The following is a 22,390-nucleotide window of genomic DNA, read 5'->3' as shown; positions in this document are numbered from 1 at the left end:
GAGAAGAGAAGAAGAGTTTGGATAAGAGGAGAAGAGTACAGAGGAGAAGGGATTTCATAGAAGTGGTTGAGAGTCCAGAAAGGTTGTTGAGAGTGGGGAGAAGGGTAAAAAAGGAGAAGAGTTTGAAGAAGAGAAGGATAATATGGAGGAGGGGAAAAAAGGAAAAGAGTCCAGAAAAGAGAAAAAGTGTCCAGAAAAAAGGTAGAGAGGAGGAGGAGAATACACAGAAGAGGGAGAGAGTCCTGAGAATAGGAGGAGAGTCTGGAGAAGAGGAGACAAGTACAAAGAAGTCTGGGGTAAAAAAGAGAGTCTGGTGAAAAGTTTGGAGAAATGGAGGGGAGTCCAGACTTTATTTTGTTTATCATGTTACTTTATTTTATTTACTTGAAATGTTATTCCTATCTCATAGATGGACCCCCTCCCCCCCCCCCGTGTGATAACGGGAAGATAATGGGTGCAAAGCGTGGTCTATTAGTGTCTTCCCGACCACTGCAGGGAAAGATAAACCCAGAAATTGTGTCACTTCTGTTCATTCCCCAGAGAGGAGATCAACAAGAGAGAGGAGAGGAGATCAACAAGAGAGAGGAGAGGAGATCAACAAGAGAGAGGAGAGGAGATCACTCATCATCCACACCCCCCATGTTCATCCCAGGCCAGGCCTGCAGGTGGGACAGAGGAGCCCAGAGATACCTTCTGCAGGGAGTGGAAGTGATATAGTGCTGAAGAGCCTCGAGAAAAGAGAGTTTACAGAGAAGTGGAGGAGAGTTCAGAGAAGAGGAAACCAGAGAACAGGAGAAGAGTCCAGAGAAAAGAAGAGTCAGAGAAGAGGAGAGTTTAGAGAAAAGGAGGAGGAGAGTCGAATGAAGAGAAGCAGTCCAGAGAAGAGGAGAGTTCAGGGAAGAGAAGAGTCCAGAGAAATGGAGGAGAGTTCAGAAAAAAAGGAGAGTCCAGGGAAAAAGGAAGGGAGTTTAGAGGAGAAACGGAGCATCCAAACAAGAAGAGAGTTGAATAAAGAGAAGTAGTCCAGAGGAGAGAAGGAGAGTCCAATGAGGAGAGAAGGAGAGTCCAATGAGGAGAGAAGGAGAGTCCAATGAGGAGAGAAGGAGAGTCCAATGAGGAGAGAAGGAGAGTCCAATGAGGAGTGAAGGAGAGTCCAATGAGGAGAGAAGGAGAGTCCAATGAGGAGAGAAGGAGAGTCCAATGAGGAGAGAAGGAGAGTCCAATGAGGAGTGAAGGAGAGTCCAATGAGGAGTGAAGGAGAGTCCAATGAGGAGAGAAGGAGAGTCCAATGAGGAGAGAAGGAGAGTCCAATGAGGAGAGAAGGAGAGTCCAATGAGGAGAGAAGGAGAGTCCAATGAGGAGAGAAGGAGAGTCCAATGAGGAGAGAAGGAGAGTCCAATGAGGAGAGAAGGAGAGTCCAATGAGGAGAGAAGGAGAGTCCAATGAGGAGTGAAGGAGAGTCCAATGAGGAGAGAAGGAGAGTCCAATGAGGAGAGAAGGAGAGTCCAATGAGGAGAGAAGGAGAGTCCAATGAGGAGTGAAGGAGGGTCCAATGAGGAGAGAAGGAGAGTCCAATGAGGAGAGAAGGAGAGTCCAATGAGGAGGAGTATCCCAGAGAAAAAGAGAGTCCTGGGAAAAGGAGAGGAGGATAGTAAGAAGAATTTCACACCTGGAGAAGCGGTTCTGCCGCCACCCGATACTTCCTTATGGGTAATGAGTATGCAGATAACCTCGGTGTTTATCATGGTATACGGCTCAGTGTTTATCATGGTATACGGCTCGGTGTTTATCATGGTATATGGCTCGGTGTTTATCATGGTATACGGCTCAGTGTTTATCATGGTATACGGCTCTGTGTTTATCATGGTATACGGCTCGGTGTTTATCATGGTATACGGCTCGGTGTTTATCATAGTATATAGCTCGGTGTTTATCATGGTATACGGCTCGGTGTTTATCATGGTATACGGCTCAGTGTTTATCATGGTATACGGCTCGGTGTTTATCATGGTATACGGCTCGGTGTTTATCATGGTATATAGCTCGGTGTTTATCATGGTATACGGCTCGGTGTTTATCATGGTATATAGCTCGGTGTTTATCATGGTATACGGCTCAGTGTTTATCATGGTATATAGCTCGGTGTTTATCATGGTATACGGATCGGTGTTTATCATGGTATATAGCTCGGTGTATATCATGGTATACGGATCGGTGTTTATCATGGTATACGGATCGGTGTTTATCATGGTATACGGCTCGGTGTTTATCATGGTATACGGATCGGTGTTTATCATAGTATACCGCTCGGTGTTTATCATGGTATACGGCTCGGTGTTTATCATGGTATACGGCTCTGTGTTTATCATGGTATATAGCTCGGTGTTTATCATGGTATACGGCTCGGTGTTTATCATGGTATACGGCTCGGTGTTTATCATGGTATATGGATCGGTGTTTATCATGGTATACGGATCGGTGTTTATCATGGTATACGGCTCGGTGTTTATCATGGTATACGGCTCAGTGTTTATCATGGTATACGGATCGGTGTTTATCATGGTATACGGATCGGTGTTTATCATGGTATATAGCTCGGTGTTTATCATGGTATACGGCTCAGTGTTTATCATGGTATACGGATCGGTGTTTATCATGGTATACGGATCGGTGTTTATCATGGTATACGGATCGGTGTTTATCATGGTATACGGCTCGGTGTTTATCATGGTATACGGCTCGGTGTTTATCATGGTATACGGATCGGTGTTTATCATGGTATACAGATCGGTGTTTATCATGGTATACGGCTCGGTGTTTATCATGGTATACGGCTCGGTGTTTATCATGGTATATGGATCGGTGTTTATCATGGTATACGGATCGGTGTTTATCATGGTATACGGCTCGGTGTTTATCATGGTATACGGCTCGGTGTTTATCATGGTATACGGCTCGGTGTTTATCATGGTATACGGATCGGTGTTTATCATGGTATACGGCTCGGTGTTTATCATGGTATACGGCTCGGTGTTTATCATGGTATACGGATCGGTGTTTATCATGGTATACGGCTCGGTGTTTATCATGGTATATAGCTCGGTGTTTATCATGGTATACAGATCGGTGTTTATCATGGTATACGGCTCGGTGTTTATCATGGTATATAGCTCGGTGTTTATCATGGTATACGGATCGGTGTTTATCATGGTATACGGCTCGGTGTTTATCATAGTATATAGCTCGGTGTTTATCATGGTATACGGCTCGGTGTTTATCATGGTATATGGCTCGGTGTTTATCATGGTATACGGCTCGGTGTTTATCATGGTATACGGCTCGGTGTTTATCATGGTATACGGCTCGGTGTTTATCATGGTATATGGCTCGGTGTTTATCATGGTATACGGCTCGGTGTTTATCATGGTATACGGCTCGGTGTTTATCATGGTATACGGCTCGGTGTTTATCATGGTATACGGCTCGGTGTTTATCATGGTATATAGCTCGGTGTTTATCATGGTATATAGCTCGGTGTTTATCATGGTATACGGCTCGGTGTTTATCATGGTATACGGCTCGGTGTTTATCATAGTATATAGCTCGGTGTTTATCATGGTATACGGCTCGGTGTTTATCATGGTATACGGATCGGTGTTTATCATAGTATATGGCTCGGTGTTTATCATGGTATATGGCTCGGTGTTTATCATGGTATACGGCTCGGTGTTTATCATGGTATACGGCTCGGTGTTTATCATGGTATACGGCTCGGTGTTTATCATGGTATACGGCTCGGTGTTTATCATAGTATACGGATCGGTGTTTATCATAGTATACGGCTCGGTGTTTATCATGGTATATGGCTCGGTGTTTATCATGGTATACGGCTCGGTGTTTATCATGGTATACGGCTCGGTGTTTATCATGGTATACGGCTCGGTGTTTATCATGGTATACGGCTCGGTGTTTATTATGGTATACGGCTCGGTGTTTATCATGGTATATGGCTCGGTGTTTATCATGGTATACGGCTCGGTGTTTATCATGGTATACGGCTCGGTGTTTATCATGGTATATGGCTCGGTGTTTATCATGGTATACGGCTCGGTGTTTATCATGGTATACGGCTCGGTGTTTATCATGGTATACGGCTCGGTGTTTATCATGGTATACGGCTCGGTGTTTATCATGGTATACGGCTCGGTGTTTATCATGGTATACGGCTCGGTGTTTATCATAGTATATAGCTCGGTGTTTATCATGGTATATAGCTCGGTGTTTATCATGGTATACGGCTCGGTGTTTATCATGGTATACGGATCGGTGTTTATCATAGTATACGGCTCGGTGTTTATCATGGTATATGGCTCGGTGTTTATCATGGTATACGGCTCGGTGTTTATCATGGTATACGGCTCGGTGTTTATCATGGTATACGGCTCGGTGTTTATCATGGTATACGGCTCGGTGTTTATCATGGTATACGGCTCGGTGTTTATCATGGTATATAGCTCGGTGTTTATCATGGTATACGGCTCGGTGTTTATCATGGTATACGGCTCGGTGTTTATCATAGTATATAGCTCGGTGTTTATCATGGTATACGGCTCGATGTTTATCATAGTATATAGCTCGGTGTTTATCATGGTATATAGCTCGGTGTTTATCATGGTATACGGCTCGGTGTTTATCATGGTATACGGATCGGTGTTTATCATAGTATATGGCTCGGTGTTTATCATGGTATATGGCTCGGTGTTTATCATGGTATACGGCTCGGTGTTTATCATGGTATACGGCTCGGTGTTTATCATGGTATACGGCTCGGTGGTTATCATGCTCGGTGTTTATCATGGTATATGGCTCGGTGTTTATCATGGTATACGGCTCGGTGTTTATCATGGTATACGGCTCGGTGTTTATCATGGTATACGGCTCGGTGTTTATCATAGTATACGGATCGGTGTTTATCATAGTATACGGCTCGGTGTTTATCATGGTATATGGCTCGGTGTTTATCATGGTATACGGCTCGGTGTTTATCATGGTATACGGCTCGGTGTTTATCATGGTATACGGCTCGGTGTTTATCATGGTATACGGCTCGGTGTTTATTATGGTATACGGCTCGGTGTTTATCATGGTATATGGCTCGGTGTTTATCATGGTATACGGCTCGGTGTTTATCATGGTATACGGCTCGGTGTTTATCATGGTATATGGCTCGGTGTTTATCATGGTATACGGCTCGGTGTTTATCATGGTATACGGCTCGGTGTTTATCATGGTATACGGCTCGGTGTTTATCATGGTATACGGCTCGGTGTTTATCATGGTATACGGCTCGGTGTTTATCATGGTATACGGCTCGGTGTTTATCATAGTATATAGCTCGGTGTTTATCATGGTATATAGCTCGGTGTTTATCATGGTATACGGCTCGGTGTTTATCATGGTATACGGATCGGTGTTTATCATAGTATACGGCTCGGTGTTTATCATGGTATATGGCTCGGTGTTTATCATGGTATACGGCTCGGTGTTTATCATGGTATACGGCTCGGTGTTTATCATGGTATACGGCTCGGTGTTTATCATGCTCGGTGTTTATCATGGTATATGGCTCGGTGTTTATCATGGTATACGGCTCGGTGTTTATCATGGTATACGACTCGGTGTTTATCATGGTATATGGCTCGGTGTTTATCATGGTATATAGCTCGGTGTTTATCATGGTATACGGCTCGGTGTTTATCATGGTATTCGGCTCGGTGTTTATCATGCTCGGTGTTTATCATGGTATACGGCTCGGTGTTTATCATGGTATACGGCTCGGTGTTTATCATGGTATACGGCTCGGTGTTTATCATGCTCGGTGTTTATCATGGTATACGGCTCGGTGTTTATCATGGTATACGGCTCTGTGTTTATCATGGTATACGGATCGGTGTTTATCATGGTATACGGCTCGGTGTTTATCATGGTATACGGCTCGGTGTTTATCATGGTATACGGCTCGGTGTTTATCATGCTCGGTGTTTATCATGGTATATGGCTCGGTGTTTATCATGGTATACGGCTCGGTGTTTATCATGCTCGGTGTTTATCATGGTATACGGATCGGTGTTTATCATGGTATACGGATCGGTGTTTATCATGGTATACGGCTCGGTGTTTATCATGGTATACGGCTCGGTGTTTATCATGGTATACGGCTCGGTGTTTATCATGCTCGGTGTTTATCATGGTATATGGCTCGGTGTTTATCATGGTATACGGCTCGGTGTTTATCATGCTCGGTGTTTATCATGGTATACGGCTCGGTGTTTATCATGGTATACGGCTCTGTGTTTATCATGGTATACGGCTCGGTGTTTATCATGGTATACGGCTCGGTGTTTATCATGCTCGGTGTTTATCATGGTATACGGCTCGGTGTTTATCATGGTATACGGCTCGGTGTTTATCATGGTATACGGCTCGGTGTTTATCTTACTTACATTCCATTCAAATCCCGCCACTGCAATGCCACTTGCTGCCCCGGTGCCGGCCAGACCCACAAAGTGACCGCTGCCGATATTGCTGGCAAAAAGAGACGCCCCGACCTGCAATGGGGAAATCAACCTTCATATCAGTGATAGTGGGAGATTCCTCGGAGGGGCGATCAATATATAGTAGTGACTTATTGGACCATACGGAGTGATTGGTGACGGTCTCATATATTCAGGAACCGGAACTTACCGGAAACCAGGACATGCTTCTTCCCGCCAGAAAGTAACCGCCAACCGTTCCTCGATTAGCACAACGCATCGACTGAAAGAGAACCAGAAACCTCTTAAAGATAAAGTCACAGATGGAGGGAAGGATCCAATGTACTAACAAAGGTCCAAGTGTGACTTTGTAGTCGTATGTGATACGTCCTAAATCTAGGATTATAGAGGAAAGCAATGTATATACATCTTGTGTAGGACTACATCTGGGGAGAGGATATGGTATATTAGGCCATATAATGCCCCCCCACAATTTCAGAAATGTATATTTTAATGGTTTATTTTTCATCAATTTACAAAAGGTAAAGTTAGTAAACAGAAGAAAAATCCAAATCAGATCAATATTTGGTGTGACTTCCCTTTTGGCTTCAAACCAGCATTGGTTCTTACACACGCAGTCAGGGATTTTGTAGTCAGGTGTATGATTAACCAAGTATACCAAGCAGGTGCTAATGATCATCAATTTCATATGACGGTGGAAACGCAGTCATTCACTGAAACAGAAACAGCTGTGCGGGGGCTTAAAACTGGGTGAGGAACAGCCAGATTCTGCTACTGCGGTGAGGTTGTGGAGGACAGTTTGATGGCACCGGCCATAATACCATGGCAAGACTGAGCACAGCAACAAGACACAAGGGAGTTATACTGCATCAGGAAGGTGTCTCCCAGGCAAAGATTTCACAGCAGACTGGTGGTTCAATGGGACCTGTGTAACCCCATCTACTGTCTGGAGAAGTCTGGTGGGACCCAGGTAACCCCATCTACTGTCCGGAGAAGTCTGGTGGAAACCAGTGGGACCCAGGTACACCCATCTACTATCCAAAGAATGCTGGAGGAAACCAGTAGGACCCAGGTACCCCATTTACTGTCTGGAAAAGTCTGGCAGAAACCAGTGGGACCCAGGTACCCCCATCTACTGTCTGAAGGAAACCAGTGAGACCCAGGTACCCCCATCTACTATCTAGAGAAGTCTGGCAGAAACCAGTGGGACCCAGGTACCCCCATCTACTGTCTGAAGGAAACCAGTGAGACCCAGGTACCCCCATCTACTATCTAGAGAAGTCTGGCAGAAACCAGTGGGACCCAGGTACCCCCATCTACTGTCTGAAGGAAACCAGTGAGACCCAGGTACCCCCATCTACTATCTAGAGAAGTCTGGCAGAAACCAGTGGGACCCAGGTACCCCCATCTACTGTCTGAAGGAAACCAGTGAGACCCAGGTACCCCCATCTACTATCTAGAGAAGTCTGGCAGAAACCAGTGGGACCCAGGTACCCCCATCTACTGTCTGAAGGAAACCAGTGAGACCCAGGTACCCCCAACTACTGTCTAGAGAAGTCTAGCAGAAACCAGTGGGACCCAGGTACCCCATTAACCTTCTGGAAAAGTCTGGAGGAAACCAGTGAGACCCAGGTACCCCCAACTACTGTCTAGAGAAGTCTAGCAGAAACCAGTGGGACCCAGGTACCCCATTTACTGTCTGGAAAAGTCTGGAGGAAACCAGTGGGACCCAGGTACCCCCATCTACTGTCTGGAGAAGTCTGGTGGAAACCAGTGGGACCAAGGTACCCCATCTACTGTCTGGTGGAAACCAGTGGGACCCAGGTACCCCCATCTACTGTCTGAAGGAAACCAGTGAGACCCAGGTACCCCCAACTACTGTCTAGAGAAGTCTGGCAGAAACCAGTGGGACCCAGGTACCCCATTTACTGTCTGGAAAAGTCTGGAGGAAACCAGTGGGACCCAGGTACCCCTATCTGCTGTCTGGAGAAGTCTGGTGGAAACCAGTGGGACCCAGGTACCCCATCTACTGTCTGGAGAAGTCTGGTGGAAACCAGTGGGACCCAGGTACACCCATCTACTATCCAAAGAATGCTGGAGGAAACCAGTAGGACCCAGGTACCCCATTTACTGTGTGGAAAAGTCTGGAGGAAACCAGTGAGACCCAGGTACCCCCATCTACTGTCTGAAGGAAACCAGTGAGACCCAGGTACCCCCATCTACTATCTAGAGAAGTCTGGCAGAAACCAGTGGGACCCAGGTACCCCCTTCTACTGTCTGAAGGAAACCAGTGAGACCCAGGTACCCCCATCTACTATCTAGAGAAGTCTGGCAGAAACCAGTGGGACCCAGGTACCCCCATCTACTGTCTGAAGGAAACCAGTGAGACCCAGGTACCCCCATCTACTATCTAGAGAAGTCTGGCAGAAACCAGTGGGACCCAGGTACCCCCATCTACTGTCTGAAGGAAACCAGTGAGACCCAGGTACCCCCATCTACTATCTAGAGAAGTCTGGCAGAAACCAGTGGGACCCAGGTACCCCCATCTACTGTCTGAAGGAAACCAGTGAGACCCAGGTACCCCCAACTACTGTCTAGAGAAGTCTAGCAGAAACCAGTGGGACCCAGGTACCCCATTAACCTTCTGGAAAAGTCTGGAGGAAACCAGTGAGACCCAGGTACCCCCAACTACTGTCTAGAGAAGTCTAGCAGAAACCAGTGGGACCCAGGTACCCCATTTACTGTCTGGAAAAGTCTGGAGGAAACCAGTGGGACCCAGGTACCCCCATCTACTGTCTGGAGAAGTCTGGTGGAAACCAGTGGGACCAAGGTACCCCATCTACTGTCTGGTGGAAACCAGTGGGACCCAGGTACCCCCATCTACTGTCTGAAGGAAACCAGTGAGACCCAGGTACCCCCAACTACTGTCTAGAGAAGTCTGGCAGAAACCAGTGGGACCCAGGTACCCCATTTACTGTCTGGAAAAGTCTGGAGGAAACCAGTGGGACCCAGGTACCCCTATCTGCTGTCTGGAGAAGTCTGGTGGAAACCAGTGGGACCCAGGTACCCCATCTACTGTCTGGAGAAGTCTGGTGGAAACCAGTGGGACCCAGGTACACCCATCTACTATCCAAAGAATGCTGGAGGAAACCAGTAGGACCCAGGTACCCCATTTACTGTCTGGAAAAGTCTGGAGGAAACCAGTGAGACCCAGGTACCCCCATCTACTGTCTGAAGGAAACCAGTGAGACCCAGGTACCCCCATCTACTATCTAGAGAAGTCTGGCAGAAACCAGTGGGACCCAGGTACCCCCATCTACTGTCTGAAGGAAACCAGTGAGACCCAGGTACCCCCATCTACTATCTAGAGAAGTCTGGCAGAAACCAGTGGGACCCAGGTACCCTCATCTACTGTCTGAAGGAAACCAGTGAGACCCAGGTACCCCCATCTACTATCTAGAGAAGTCTGGCAGAAACCAGTGGGACCCAGGTACCCCAATCTACTGTCTGAAGGAAACCAGTGAGACCCAGGTACCCCCATCTACTATCTAGAGAAGTCTGGCAGAAACCAGTGGGACCCAGGTACCCCCATCTACTATCTAGAGAAGTCTGGCAGAAACCAGTGGGACCCAGGTACCCCCATCTACTGTCTGAAGGAAACCAGTGAGACCCAGGTACCCCCATCTACTATCTAGAGAAGTCTGGCAGAAACCAGTGGGACCCAGGTACCCCCATCTACTGTCTGAAGGAAACCAGTGAGACCCAGGTACCCCCATCTACTATCTAGAGAAGTCTGGCAGAAACCAGTGGGACCCAGGTACCCCCATCTACTGTCTGAAGGAAACCAGTGAGACCCAGGTACCCCCAACTACTGTCTAGAGAAGTCTAGCAGAAACCAGTGGGACCCAGGTACCCCATTAACCTTCTGGAAAAGTCTGGAGGAAACCAGTGAGACCCAGGTACCCCCAACTACTGTCTAGAGAAGTCTAGCAGAAACCAGTGGGACCCAGGTACCCCATTTACTGTCTGGAAAAGTCTGGAGGAAACCAGTGGGACCCAGGTACCCCCATCTACTGTCTGGAGAAGTCTGGTGGAAACCAGTGGGACCAAGGTACCCCATCTACTGTCTGGTGGAAACCAGTGGGACCCAGGTACCCCCATCTACTGTCTGAAGGAAACCAGTGAGACCCAGGTACCCCCATCTACTATCTAGAGAAGTCTGGCAGAAACCAGTGGGACCCAGGTACCCTCATCTACTGTCTGAAGGAAACCAGTGAGACCCAGGTACCCCCATCTACTGTCTGAAGGAAACCAGTGAGACCCAGGTACCCCCATCTACTATCTAGAGAAGTCTGGCAGAAACCAGTGGGACCCAGGTACCCCCATCTACTGTCTGAAGGAAACCAGTGAGACCCAGGTACCCCCATCTACTATCTAGAGAAGTCTGGCAGAAACCAGTGGGACCCAGGTACCCTCATCTACTGTCTGAAGGAAACCAGTGAGACCCAGGTACCCCCATCTACTATCTAGAGAAGTCTGGCAGAAACCAGTGGGACCCAGGTACCCCAATCTACTGTCTGAAGGAAACCAGTGAGACCCAGGTACCCCCATCTACTATCTAGAGAAGTCTGGCAGAAACCAGTGGGACCCAGGTACCCCCATCTACTATCTAGAGAAGTCTGGCAGAAACCAGTGGGACCCAGGTACCCCCATCTACTGTCTGAAGGAAACCAGTGAGACCCAGGTACCCCCATCTACTATCTAGAGAAGTCTGGCAGAAACCAGTGGGACCCAGGTACCCCCATCTACTGTCTGAAGGAAACCAGTGAGACCCAGGTACCCCCATCTACTATCTAGAGAAGTCTGGCAGAAACCAGTGGGACCCAGGTACCCCCATCTACTGTCTGAAGGAAACCAGTGAGACCCAGGTACCCCCAACTACTGTCTAGAGAAGTCTAGCAGAAACCAGTGGGACCCAGGTACCCCATTAACCTTCTGGAAAAGTCTGGAGGAAACCAGTGAGACCCAGGTACCCCCAACTACTGTCTAGAGAAGTCTAGCAGAAACCAGTGGGACCCAGGTACCCCATTTACTGTCTGGAAAAGTCTGGAGGAAACCAGTGGGACCCAGGTACCCCCATCTACTGTCTGGAGAAGTCTGGTGGAAACCAGTGGGACCAAGGTACCCCATCTACTGTCTGGTGGAAACCAGTGGGACCCAGGTACCCCCATCTACTGTCTGAAGGAAACCAGTGAGACCCAGGTACCCCCATCTACTATCTAGAGAAGTCTGGCAGAAACCAGTGGGACCCAGGTACCCTCATCTACTGTCTGAAGGAAACCAGTGAGACCCAGGTACCCCCATCTACTATCTAGAGAAGTCTGGCAGAAACCAGTGGGACCCAGGTACCCCCATCTACTGTCTGAAGGAAACCAGTGAGACCCAGGTACCCCCATCTACTATCTAGAGAAGTCTGGCAGAAACCAGTGGGACCCAGGTACCCCCATCTACTGTCTGAAGGAAACCAGTGAGACCCAGGTACCCCCATCTACTATCTAGAGAAGTCTGGCAGAAACCAGTGGGACCCAGGTACCCCCATCTACTGTCTGAAGGAAACCAGTGAGACCCAGGTACCCCCATCTACTATCTAGAGAAGTCTGGCAGAAACCAGTGGGACCCAGGTACCCCCATCTACTGTCTGAAGGAAACCAGTGAGACCCAGGTACCCCCAACTACTGTCTAGAGAAGTCTAGCAGAAACCAGTGGGACCCAGGTACCCCATTTACTGTCTGGAAAAGTCTGGAGGAAACCAGTGGGACCCAGGTACCCCCATCTACTGTCTGGAGAAGTCTGGTGGAAACCAGTGGGACCAAGGTACCCCATCTACTGTCTGGTGGAAACCAGTGGGACCCAGGTACCCCCATCTACTGTCTGAAGGAAACCAGTGAGACCCAGGTACCCCCAACTACTGTCTAGAGAAGTCTGGCAGAAACCAGTGGGACCCAGGTACCCCATTTACTGTCTGGAAAAGTCTGGAGGAAACCAGTGGGACCCAGGTACCCCCATCTGCTGTCTGGAGAAGTCTGGTGGAAACCAGTGGGACCCAGGTACCCCATCTACTGTCTGGAGAAGTCTGGTGGAAACCAGTGGGACCCAGGTACACCCATCTACTATCCAAAGAATGCTGGAGGAAACCAGTAGGACCCAGGTACCCCATTTACTGTCTGGAAAAGTCTGGAGGAAACCAGTGAGACCCAGGTACCCCCATCTACTATCTAGAGAAGTCTGGCAGAAACCAGTGGGACCCAGGTACCCCATCTACTGTCTGAAGGAAACCAGTGAGACCCAGGTACCCCCATCTACTATCTAGAGAAGTCTGGCAGAAACCAGTGGGACCCAGGTACCCCCATCTACTGTCTGAAGGAAACCAGTGAGAACCAGGTACCCCCATCTACTATCTAGAGAAGTCTGGCAGAAACCAGTGGGACCCAGGTACCCCCATCTACTGTCTGAAGGAAACCAGTGAGACCCAGGTACCCCCAACTACTGTCTAGAGAAGTCTAGCAGAAACCAGTGGGACCCAGGTACCCCATTAACCTTCTGGAAAAGTCTGGAGGAAACCAGTGAGACCCAGGTACCCCCAACTACTGTCTAGAGAAGTCTAGCAGAAACCAGTGGGACCCAGGTACCCCATTTACTGTCTGGAAAAGTCTGGAGGAAACCAGTGGGACCCAGGTACCCCCATCTACTGTCTGGAGAAGTCTGGTGGAAACCAGTGGGACCAAGGTACCCCATCTACTGTCTGGTGGAAACCAGTGGGACCCAGGTACCCCCATCTACTGTCTGAAGGAAACCAGTGAGACCCGGGTACCCCCAACTACTGTCTAGAGAAGTCTGGCAGAAACCAGTGGGAACCAGGTACCCCATTTACTGTCTGGAAAAGTCTGGAGGAAACCAGTGGGACCCAGGTACCCCCATCTACTGTCTGGAGAAGTCTGGTGGAAACCAGTGGGACCCAGGTACCCCATCTACTGTCTGGAGAAGTCTGGTGGAAACCAGTGGGACCCAGGTACACCCATCTACTATCCAAAGAATGCTGGAGGAAACCAGTAGGACCCAGGTACCCCATTTACTGTCTGGAAAAGTCTGGAGGAAACCAGTGAGACCCAGGTACCCCCATCTACTGTCTGAAGGAAACCAGTGAGACCCAGGTACCCCCATCTACTATCTAGAGAAGTCTGGCAGAAACCAGTGGGACCCAGGTACCCCATTAACCTTCTGGAAAAGTCTGGAGGAAACCAGTGAGACCCAGGTACCCCCAACTACTGTCTAGAGAAGTCTAGCAGAAACCAGTGGGACCCAGGTACCCCATTTACTGTCTGGAAAAGTCTGGAGGAAACCAGTGGGACCCAGGTACCCCCATCTACTGTCTGGAGAAGTCTGGTGGAAAACAGTGGGACCAAGGTACCCCATCTACTGTCTGGTGGAAACCAGTGGGACCCAGGTACCCCCATCTACTGTCTGAAGGAAACCAGTGAGACCCAGGTACCCCAAACTACTGTCTAGAGAAGTCTGGCAGAAACCAGTGGGACCCAGGTACCCCATTTACTGTCTGGAAAAGTCTGGAGGAAACCAGTGGGACCCAGGTACCCCCATCTACTGTCTGGAGAAGTCTGGTGGAAACCAGTGGGACCCAGGTACCCCATCTACTGTCTGGTGGAAACCAGTGGGACCCAGGTACCCCCATCTACTGTCTGGAGGAAACAAGTGGGACCCAGGTACCCCCATCTACTGTCTGGAGAAGTCTGGCGGAAACCAGTAGGACTCAGGTACCCCATCTACTGTCTGGAGGAAACCAGTGAGACCAAGGTACCCCCATCTACTGTCCGGAGAAGTCTGGAGGAAACCAGTGGGACCCAGGTACCCCATCTACTATCTGGAAAAGTCTGGAGGAAACCAGTGAGACTCAGGTACCCCATCTACTGTCTGCAAAAGTCTGGAGGAAACCAGGGGAACACAGACACCCCATCTACTGTCCGGAGAAGTCTGGCGGAAACCAGTAGGACCCAGGTACCCCATCTACTGTCTGGAAAAGTCTGGTGGGACCCAGGTAACCCCGTCTACTGTCCGAAGAAGTCTGGTGGAAACAATTGGGACCCAGGTACACCCATCTACTGTCCAAAGAACTCTGGAGGAAACCAGTAGGAACCAGGTACTCCCATCTACTGTCTGGAGGAAACCAGTTAGACCCAGGTACCCCCACCCCGCGCAATGCTCTGCAGATCATCTCACCCCGCGCAACGCTCACCCCGTATACACCCATCTACTGTCTGGAGAAGTCTGGTGGAAACCAGTGGGACCCAGGTACCCCATCTACTGTCTGGAGGAAACCAGTTAGACCTAGGTACCCCCATCTACTGTCCAGAGAAGTCTGGTGGAAACCAGTGGGACCCAGGTACCCCCATCTACTGTCTGAAGGAAACCAGTGAGACCCAGGTACCCCCAACTACTGTCTAGAGAAGTCTGGTGGAAACCAGTGGGACCCAGGTACCCCCATCTACTGTCTAGAGAACTCTGGTGGAAACTAGTGGGACCCAGGTAGACCCATCTACTGTCTGGAGGAAACAAGTGGGACCCAGGTTCCCCCATCTACTGTCCGGAGAAGTCTGGCGGAAACCAGTAGGACCCAGGTACCCCATCTACTGTCTGGAGGAAACCAGTGAGACCAAGGTACCCCCATCTACTGTCCGGAGAAATCTGGGGGAAACCAGTGAGACCCAGGTACCCCATCTACTGTCTGCAAAAGTCTGGAGGAAACCAGGGGGACCTAGGTACACCCATCTACTGTCTGGAGGAAACAAGTGGGACCCAGGTACCCCCACCTACTGTCCGGAGAAGTCTGGCGGAAACCAGTAGGACCCAGGTACCCCATCTACTGTCTGGAGGAAACCAGTGAGACCCAGGTACCCCCATCTACTGTCCGGAGAAATCTGGCAGAAACCAGTGAGACCCAGGTACCCCATCTACTGTCTGCAAAAGTCTGGAGGAAACCAGGGGGACCTAGGTACCCCATCTACTGTCCAGAGAAGTCTGGCAGGAACCAGTGAGACCCAGGTACCCCAATCTACTGTCCAGAGAAGTCTGGTGGAAACCAGTGGGACCCAGGTACACCATATACTGTCTGGAGAAGTCTGGTGGAAACCAGTGGGACCCAGGTACCCCATCTACTGTCTGGAGGAAACCAGTGGGACCCAGGTACCCCCATCTACTGTCCGGAGAAGTCTGGTGGAAACCAGTGGGACCCAGGTACACCATCTACTGTCTGGAGAAGTCTGATGGAAACCAGTGGGACCCAGGTACCCCATCTACTGTCTGGAGGAAACCAGTGGGACTCAGGTATCCCCATCTACTGTCTGGAGAACTCTGGTGGAAACTAGTGGGATCCAGGTACCCCCATCTACTGTCTGGAGGAAACCAGTGAGACCCATGTACCCCCATCAACTGTCCGGTGAAATCTGGTAGAAACCAGTGGGACTCAGGTACACCCATTTACTGTCTGGAGAAGTCTGGGGGAAACCAGTGGGACCCAAAGGGCAAAGGGTGGGTCACCCCAAATATTGATTGGATTTGGTAGAAGGCAAAAGGGGAGGTCACCCCAAATATTGATTGGATTTGGTAGAAGGCAAAAGGGTGGGTCACCCCAAATATTGATTGGATTTGGTAGAAGGCAAGGGGGGTCACCCCAAATATTGATTGGATTTGATAGAAGAAGGCAAAGGGGGGGTCACCCCAAATATTGATTGGATTTGGTAGAAGGCAAAGGGGGGGTGTCACCCCAAATATTGATTGGATTTGATAGAAGAAGGCAAAGGGGGGGGGTCACCCCAAATAATGATTGAATTTGGTAGAAGGCAAGGGGGGTCACCCCAAATATTGATTGGATTTGGTAGAAGAAAGCGAAGGGGGGGGTCACATAAAATATTGATTGGATTTGGTAGAAGGCAAGGGGGGGGGGGGTCATCCCAAATATTATTTGGATTTGGTAGAAGGCGGCAGGGGGGGGGGTGACTGTATTGACTGTATTTTCTCTTCATTGATAACAATAAACTATTATCACCTCGATGTCTGAAGTCTTCATTTCCAGCATCACACCTGCCTAATATTTTTGCACAGTGGTGAGGGTGATGTGGGGGGGGGGGGGGGGGGGCAGGGTTCATCGTTCGGCTCCAGATTCTTCATGTGAATCCGTCCGAATCCGGAATCTCCAATCAGCCAAAAATTACACAAATGAAGCAAATTCCTTCTTCATGTAAAACAATTCATTAGTTACCAAACCAACCATCTCACCCTGTGCAACGCTGTGCAGACCATCTCACCCCGTGCAACGCTGTGCAGACCATCTCACCCCGTGCAACGCTGTGCAGACCATCTCACCCCGCGCAACGCTCTGCAGATCATCTCACCCCGTGCAACGCTCTGCAGATCATCTCACCCCATATACCCCCATCTACTGTCCGGAGAAGTCTGGTGGAAACCAGTGGGACCCAGGTACCCCATTTACTGTCTGGAGGAAACCAGTGAGACCCAGGTACAATCATCTACTGTCTGGAGAAGTCTGGCGGAAACCAGTGGGACCCAGGTGCCCCCATCTACTGTCTGGAGAAGTCTGGTGGAAACCAGTGGGACCCATGTACCCCCATCTACTGTCCGGAGAAGTCTGGTGGAAACCAGTGGGACCCAGGTACCCCATCTACTGTCAGGAGGAAACCAGTGAGACCCAGGTACCCCCATCTACTGTCCGGAGAAGTCTGGCGGAAACCAGTGGGACCCAAGTACCCCATCTACTGTCTGGAAAGGTCTGGAGGAAACCAGTGAGACCCAGGTACCCCCATCTACTGTCTAGAGAAGTCTGATGGAAACCATTGGGACCCAGGTGCCCCCATAAACTGTCTGGAGAAGTCTGGAGGAAACCAGTGGGAGCCAGGTACCCCATCTACTGTCTGGAAAGGTCTGGAGGAAACCAATGAGACCCAGGTACCCCCATCTACTGTATGGAGAACTCTGGTGGAAACTAGTGGGACCCAGGAAAACCCATCTGTCTGGCGGAAACCAGTGGGACCCAGGTACCACCATCTACTGTCTCAAGAAGTCTGGGGGAAACCAGTGGGACCCAGGTACCCCATCTACTGTCTGGAGGAAACCAGGGAGACCCAGGTACACCCATCTACTGTCTGGAGGAAACCAGGGAGACCCAGGTACCCCCATCTACTGTCTGGAGAAGTCTGGCGGAAACCAGTGGGACTCAGGTACCCCATCTACTGTCTGGAAAGGTCTGGAGGAAACCAATGAGACCCAGGTACCCCCATCTACTGTATGGAGAACTCTGGTGGAAACCAGTGGGACCCAGGTACACCCATCTACTGTATGGAGAACTCTGGTGGAAACTAGTGGGACCCAGGTACACCCATCTACTGTATGGAGAACTCTGGTGGAAACTAATGGGACCCAGGAAAACCCATCTGTCTGACGGAAACCAGTGGGACCCAGGTACCCCCATCTACTGTCTCAAGAAGTCTGGCGGAAACCACTGGGACCCAGGTACACCCATCTACTGTCTGGAGGAAACCAGTGAGACTCAGGTACACCTATCTACTGTCTGGAGAAGTCTGGAGGAAACCAGTTGGACCCAAAGGGCAAAGGGGGGGTCACCCCAAATATTGATTGGATTTGGTAGAGGGCAAAGGGGGGTCACCCCAAATATTGATTGGATTTGGTAGAAGGCAAAGGGGGGCATCCCAAATATTGATTGGATTTGGTAGAAGGCAAAGGGGGGGCACCCCAAATATTGATTGGATTTGATAGAAGGCAAAGGGGGGTCACCCCAAATAATAATTGAATTTGGTAGAAGGCAAAGGGGGGGTCACCCCAAATATTGATTGGATTTGGTAGAAGAAGGCAAAGGGGGGGTCACATCAAATATTGATTGGATTTGGTAGAAGAAGGCAAAGGGGCTTACCCCAAATATTGATTGGATTTGGTAGACGAAGGCAAGGGGGGTCACCCCAAATATTGATTTGATTTGGTAGAAGAAAGCGAAGGGGGGTCACATCAAACATTGATTGGATTTGGCAGAAGGCAAAGGGAGGGTCATTCCAAATATTGTTTGGATTTGGTAGAAGGCGGCAAGGGGGGGGGGGGGGGGGGGAGTCACCCCAAATATTGATTGTATTTTCTCTTCATTGATAACAATAAACTATTAACACCTCGATGTCTGAAGTCTTCATTTCCAGCATCACATCTGCCTAAGATTTTTGCACAGTGGTGAGGGTGATGTGGGGGGGGGGGCAGGGTTCATCGTTCGACTCCGGATTCTTCATGTGAATCCGTCCGAATCCGGAATCTCCAATCAGCCGAAATTTACACAAATGAAGCAAATTCCTTCTTCATGTAAAACAATTCATTAGTTACCAAACCAACCATCTCGACCCGTGCAACGCTGTGCAGACCATCTCACCCCGTGCAACGCTCTGCAGACCATCTCACCCCGTGCAACGCTCTGCAGACCATCTCACCCCATGCAAAGCTCTGCAGACCATCTCACCCCGTGCAACGCTCTGCAGACCATCTCACCCCGTGCAATGCTCTGCAGATCATCTCACCCCGTATACACCCATCTACTGTCCGGAGAAGTCTGGAGGAAACCAGTGCGACCCAGGTACCCCATCTACTGTCTGGAGGAAACCAGTGGGACCCAGGTACCCCTATCTACTGTCCAGAGAAGTCTGGAGGAAACCAGTGAGACCCAGGTACCCCATCTACTGTCCAGAGAAGTCTGGAGGAAGCCAGTGGGACCCAGGTACCCCTATCTACTGTCCAGAGAAGTCTGGAGGAAACCAGTGAGACCCAGGTACCCCATCTACTGTCCAGAGAAGTCTGGAGGAAGCCAGTGAGACCCAGGTACCCCATCTACTGTCCGGAGAAGTCTGGAGGAAGCCAGTGAGACCCAGGTACCCCCATCTACTGTCCAGAGAAGTCTGGAGGAAACCAGTGAGACCCAGGTACCCCCATCTACTGTCCGGAGAAGTCTGGAGGAAACCAGTGGGACCCAGGTCCAGCCATCTACTGTCCAGAGAAGTCTGGAGGAAACCAGTAGGACCCAGGTACCCCCATCTACTGTCTGGAGAAGTCTAGAGGAAACCAATGAGACCCAGGTACCCCCATCTACTGTCCGGAGAAGTCTGGCAGAAACCAGTGGGACCCAGGTACCCCATCTACTGTCTGGAGGAAACCAGGGAGACCCAGGTAACCCCATCTACTATCTGGAGAAGTCTGGCAGAAACCAGACCCCATGCAGCGCTCTTTAGATCATCTCACCCCATGCAACGCTCTCTGTGAGTCCGCTGCACTAATGTCAGTTATTTCCAGAAGTAAATACTCCACCATCAATGAGAAATACACTCCACCCCATATATACTCCACCCTATATTATATACACTACACCCCATATATACTCCACCCTATACTGTATACACCCCACCATTATGGAAGAACAATGTGTGTTTGGCTCTCCTTTATGTACAATACACACAATGGCCTCTTTCTCAGTTAGTTTGCCCTTCCATTAGACCAGTGGTCATCAAACTGTGGCCCTAGGGCCAGATTTGGCCCTTTGTTTGCCCTTATTGGGCCCTTGAGGCAATTATTCCTGCCACTGACACCAAAGATCAGGCATTGTTTACCCCCACTGGGCACAGTCCGTCCCCCCTAACTGACCCTGACCCTTTCTTTAGAAAGTTTGGAGACCCCTGTCCTAGACATTCCATTGTCTGGTAGTTCAGGGTATTCTGCTCATAGGATGAGCCCCCGGTGGGAGAAACATGTTAACAACCTCATACATGAGATAACATCTCTGCCTATATTGTAATATATGGATGGCGGAGATTCCTTTCCCATATCAGTGTTGCTGGAGCTCTGTGTCACCCATATGGATGGAAACCAAAGACAGAACAAGAAAAGAGCCACCAAACCTAGGGGGGAGGTGAATGCAGCCTCACTAAGCAGTAGCGCAGAATGTGCAGTCACTCACCCACAGGCCGACTCCTATAACGATGACAAAATAGGTGACAATCACCCCAATGTCTGCGGGGTTACTGATGGTGGCTAAGTCCTTGGTATCAGAGAGGGACTGGTTGGTGGGTGGAATGGTGGTCATTGTGCGTCTCTCTTCCTCTCCTCGCTCTTCTCTGCCTCTCACATTAAGTTGCCTCTTCTCTGCTTCTAATATCTGCCGCTTCTGCTTAACAGGCCGTGACCATTAACTTATTTCTTGTGTCAGAACACAGCAGGCCTGGCTTCTCATCAGCCAATTCCCCATTGATCATCATATTCTCAGGTCCAGGGCAATTTCTGCTGACCACCAACATCTCCGCAAGCTGGACGTGGCATCAACGATCACCATGAGAGGACTAAAGCTGACCACACATCTTCTGTAAGATGGCCACATGCTATGATCTGATTGATACAATCTTCCCTATGTAGTGTGAGGACCTACCTGACTGGATATAAATGAATGGATTATTTAGGCAAGCCCGTAGGGACCCTGGCCCTATTCCCTTGTATCCCTATCTAAAATTCCGAGTGTTGATGGTAGCCTGTAACCAGCCTGAGCTTTTTCCGAACTCTGCAGATCTTCCCTAAGCTCAGGGGCTTGATTACTTCTGCCTGTTACTGCAAAGGAGGTTCTGGTACTTAGATGGTGGAAGGAAAATTCCCGAGTTGTGTATCTGACCCAACCAATCCCTGAGCTCCTTGTTTAGAGGTATAGTTTGAGAGTTGATAAATATTTAGGGCACCTTTCCAGAGTGTTCTCTTCCCCCCTGGGCAGAATGCCTCTCTTCTTGGGCCCTGTCCCAGCCATGTGCCAAGGGTCAAAGGACTTCAGCTATCTGCTGGAGGTAATTGGGTTGATAAAGGATCTTCCTGCTGCAGTGTGTCATGGAGGAGTGGGATAAGCGGGCTTATAGAGGATCTTCCTGTTGAGAAGAGTCATGGAGGAGTGGGGTAGGTGGGCCAATAATGGATCTTCTTGCTGAGGAGAGTCTTGGAGGAAAGGGGTAGGTGGGCTGATAGAGGTTCTTCCTGTTGAGAAGTCTTGGAGGAAAGGGGTAGGTGGGCTTATAGAGGATCTTCCTGTTGAGAAGAGTCATGAAGGAGTGGGGTAGGTGGGCCAATAATGGATCTTTCTGCTGAGGAGAGTCTTGGAGGAAAGGGGTAGGTAGGCTGATAGAGGATCTTTCTACAGGAGTATCATGATTATATATCCACCATCACTTCAGAAAGACTGTCTGCTCATAGGAAGGTCATAGATCTGCCGAAGTGCTCTCACAGGACCAGCAATTAACAAGAGGCTGCTCCTAAAGGCCCTTATTGCTTCCATAGCTACTTCAGAGTACCTGTTCTGCACCCCCAACCCTTCCTCATCTTACGGAGTACAGCAAAAAAATTGGAACAAGACTAAAGTGATTGGTACCCCACCATACACCAAGGACCAGACCCTGGGACTGAGATGTTAGCCCACAGATACCCCAGGGGAACCTCTTCTGCCATCCAGGGGTAACAGGGTGCTACAATCACTTTACAGAGATGCTGTGAGTATTGTTGGGAGGTCCTGCTGTGAACATTAGCAAAGAGGAACACATTCAGTGCCCTCTACTGTTGAAATAAAGTAACAACAACTGTGAAAGCTCCACCCACACCTCACACATGAGGAGGACATGTGAAGGAGGAGTGGCCTCCTAACAACGTCATTCTATCAAATAACAAAGATGTTTATTGGC

General features: G+C 49.5%; 1 protein-coding gene across 1 annotated transcript in view; it reads right to left on the bottom strand.

The window, feature by feature from the left end:
* Positions 1–20,766, bottom strand: part of LOC141147373 (sodium/glucose cotransporter 2-like) — a 44,081-nt gene extending 23,315 nt beyond the window's left edge. Inside the window, exons 1-3 of the mRNA XM_073634606.1 lie at positions 20,641–20,766; positions 6,745–6,816; positions 6,504–6,608 (exon numbers count right to left, since the gene is read on the bottom strand). Coding sequence (XP_073490707.1) covers positions 6,504–6,608; positions 6,745–6,816; positions 20,641–20,766 — 303 coding nt within the window. The remainder of the gene's footprint in view (positions 1–6,503; positions 6,609–6,744; positions 6,817–20,640) is intronic.
* Between the last annotated feature and the right edge of the window lie 1,624 nt (positions 20,767–22,390).

This window comes from Aquarana catesbeiana, linkage group LG06 (assembly GCF_042186555.1).
Source record: "Aquarana catesbeiana isolate 2022-GZ linkage group LG06, ASM4218655v1, whole genome shotgun sequence".
In the NCBI taxonomy this organism is placed as follows: Eukaryota; Metazoa; Chordata; class Amphibia; order Anura; family Ranidae; genus Aquarana; species Aquarana catesbeiana.
This window is presented reverse-complemented; position numbering and strand designations above follow the sequence as displayed.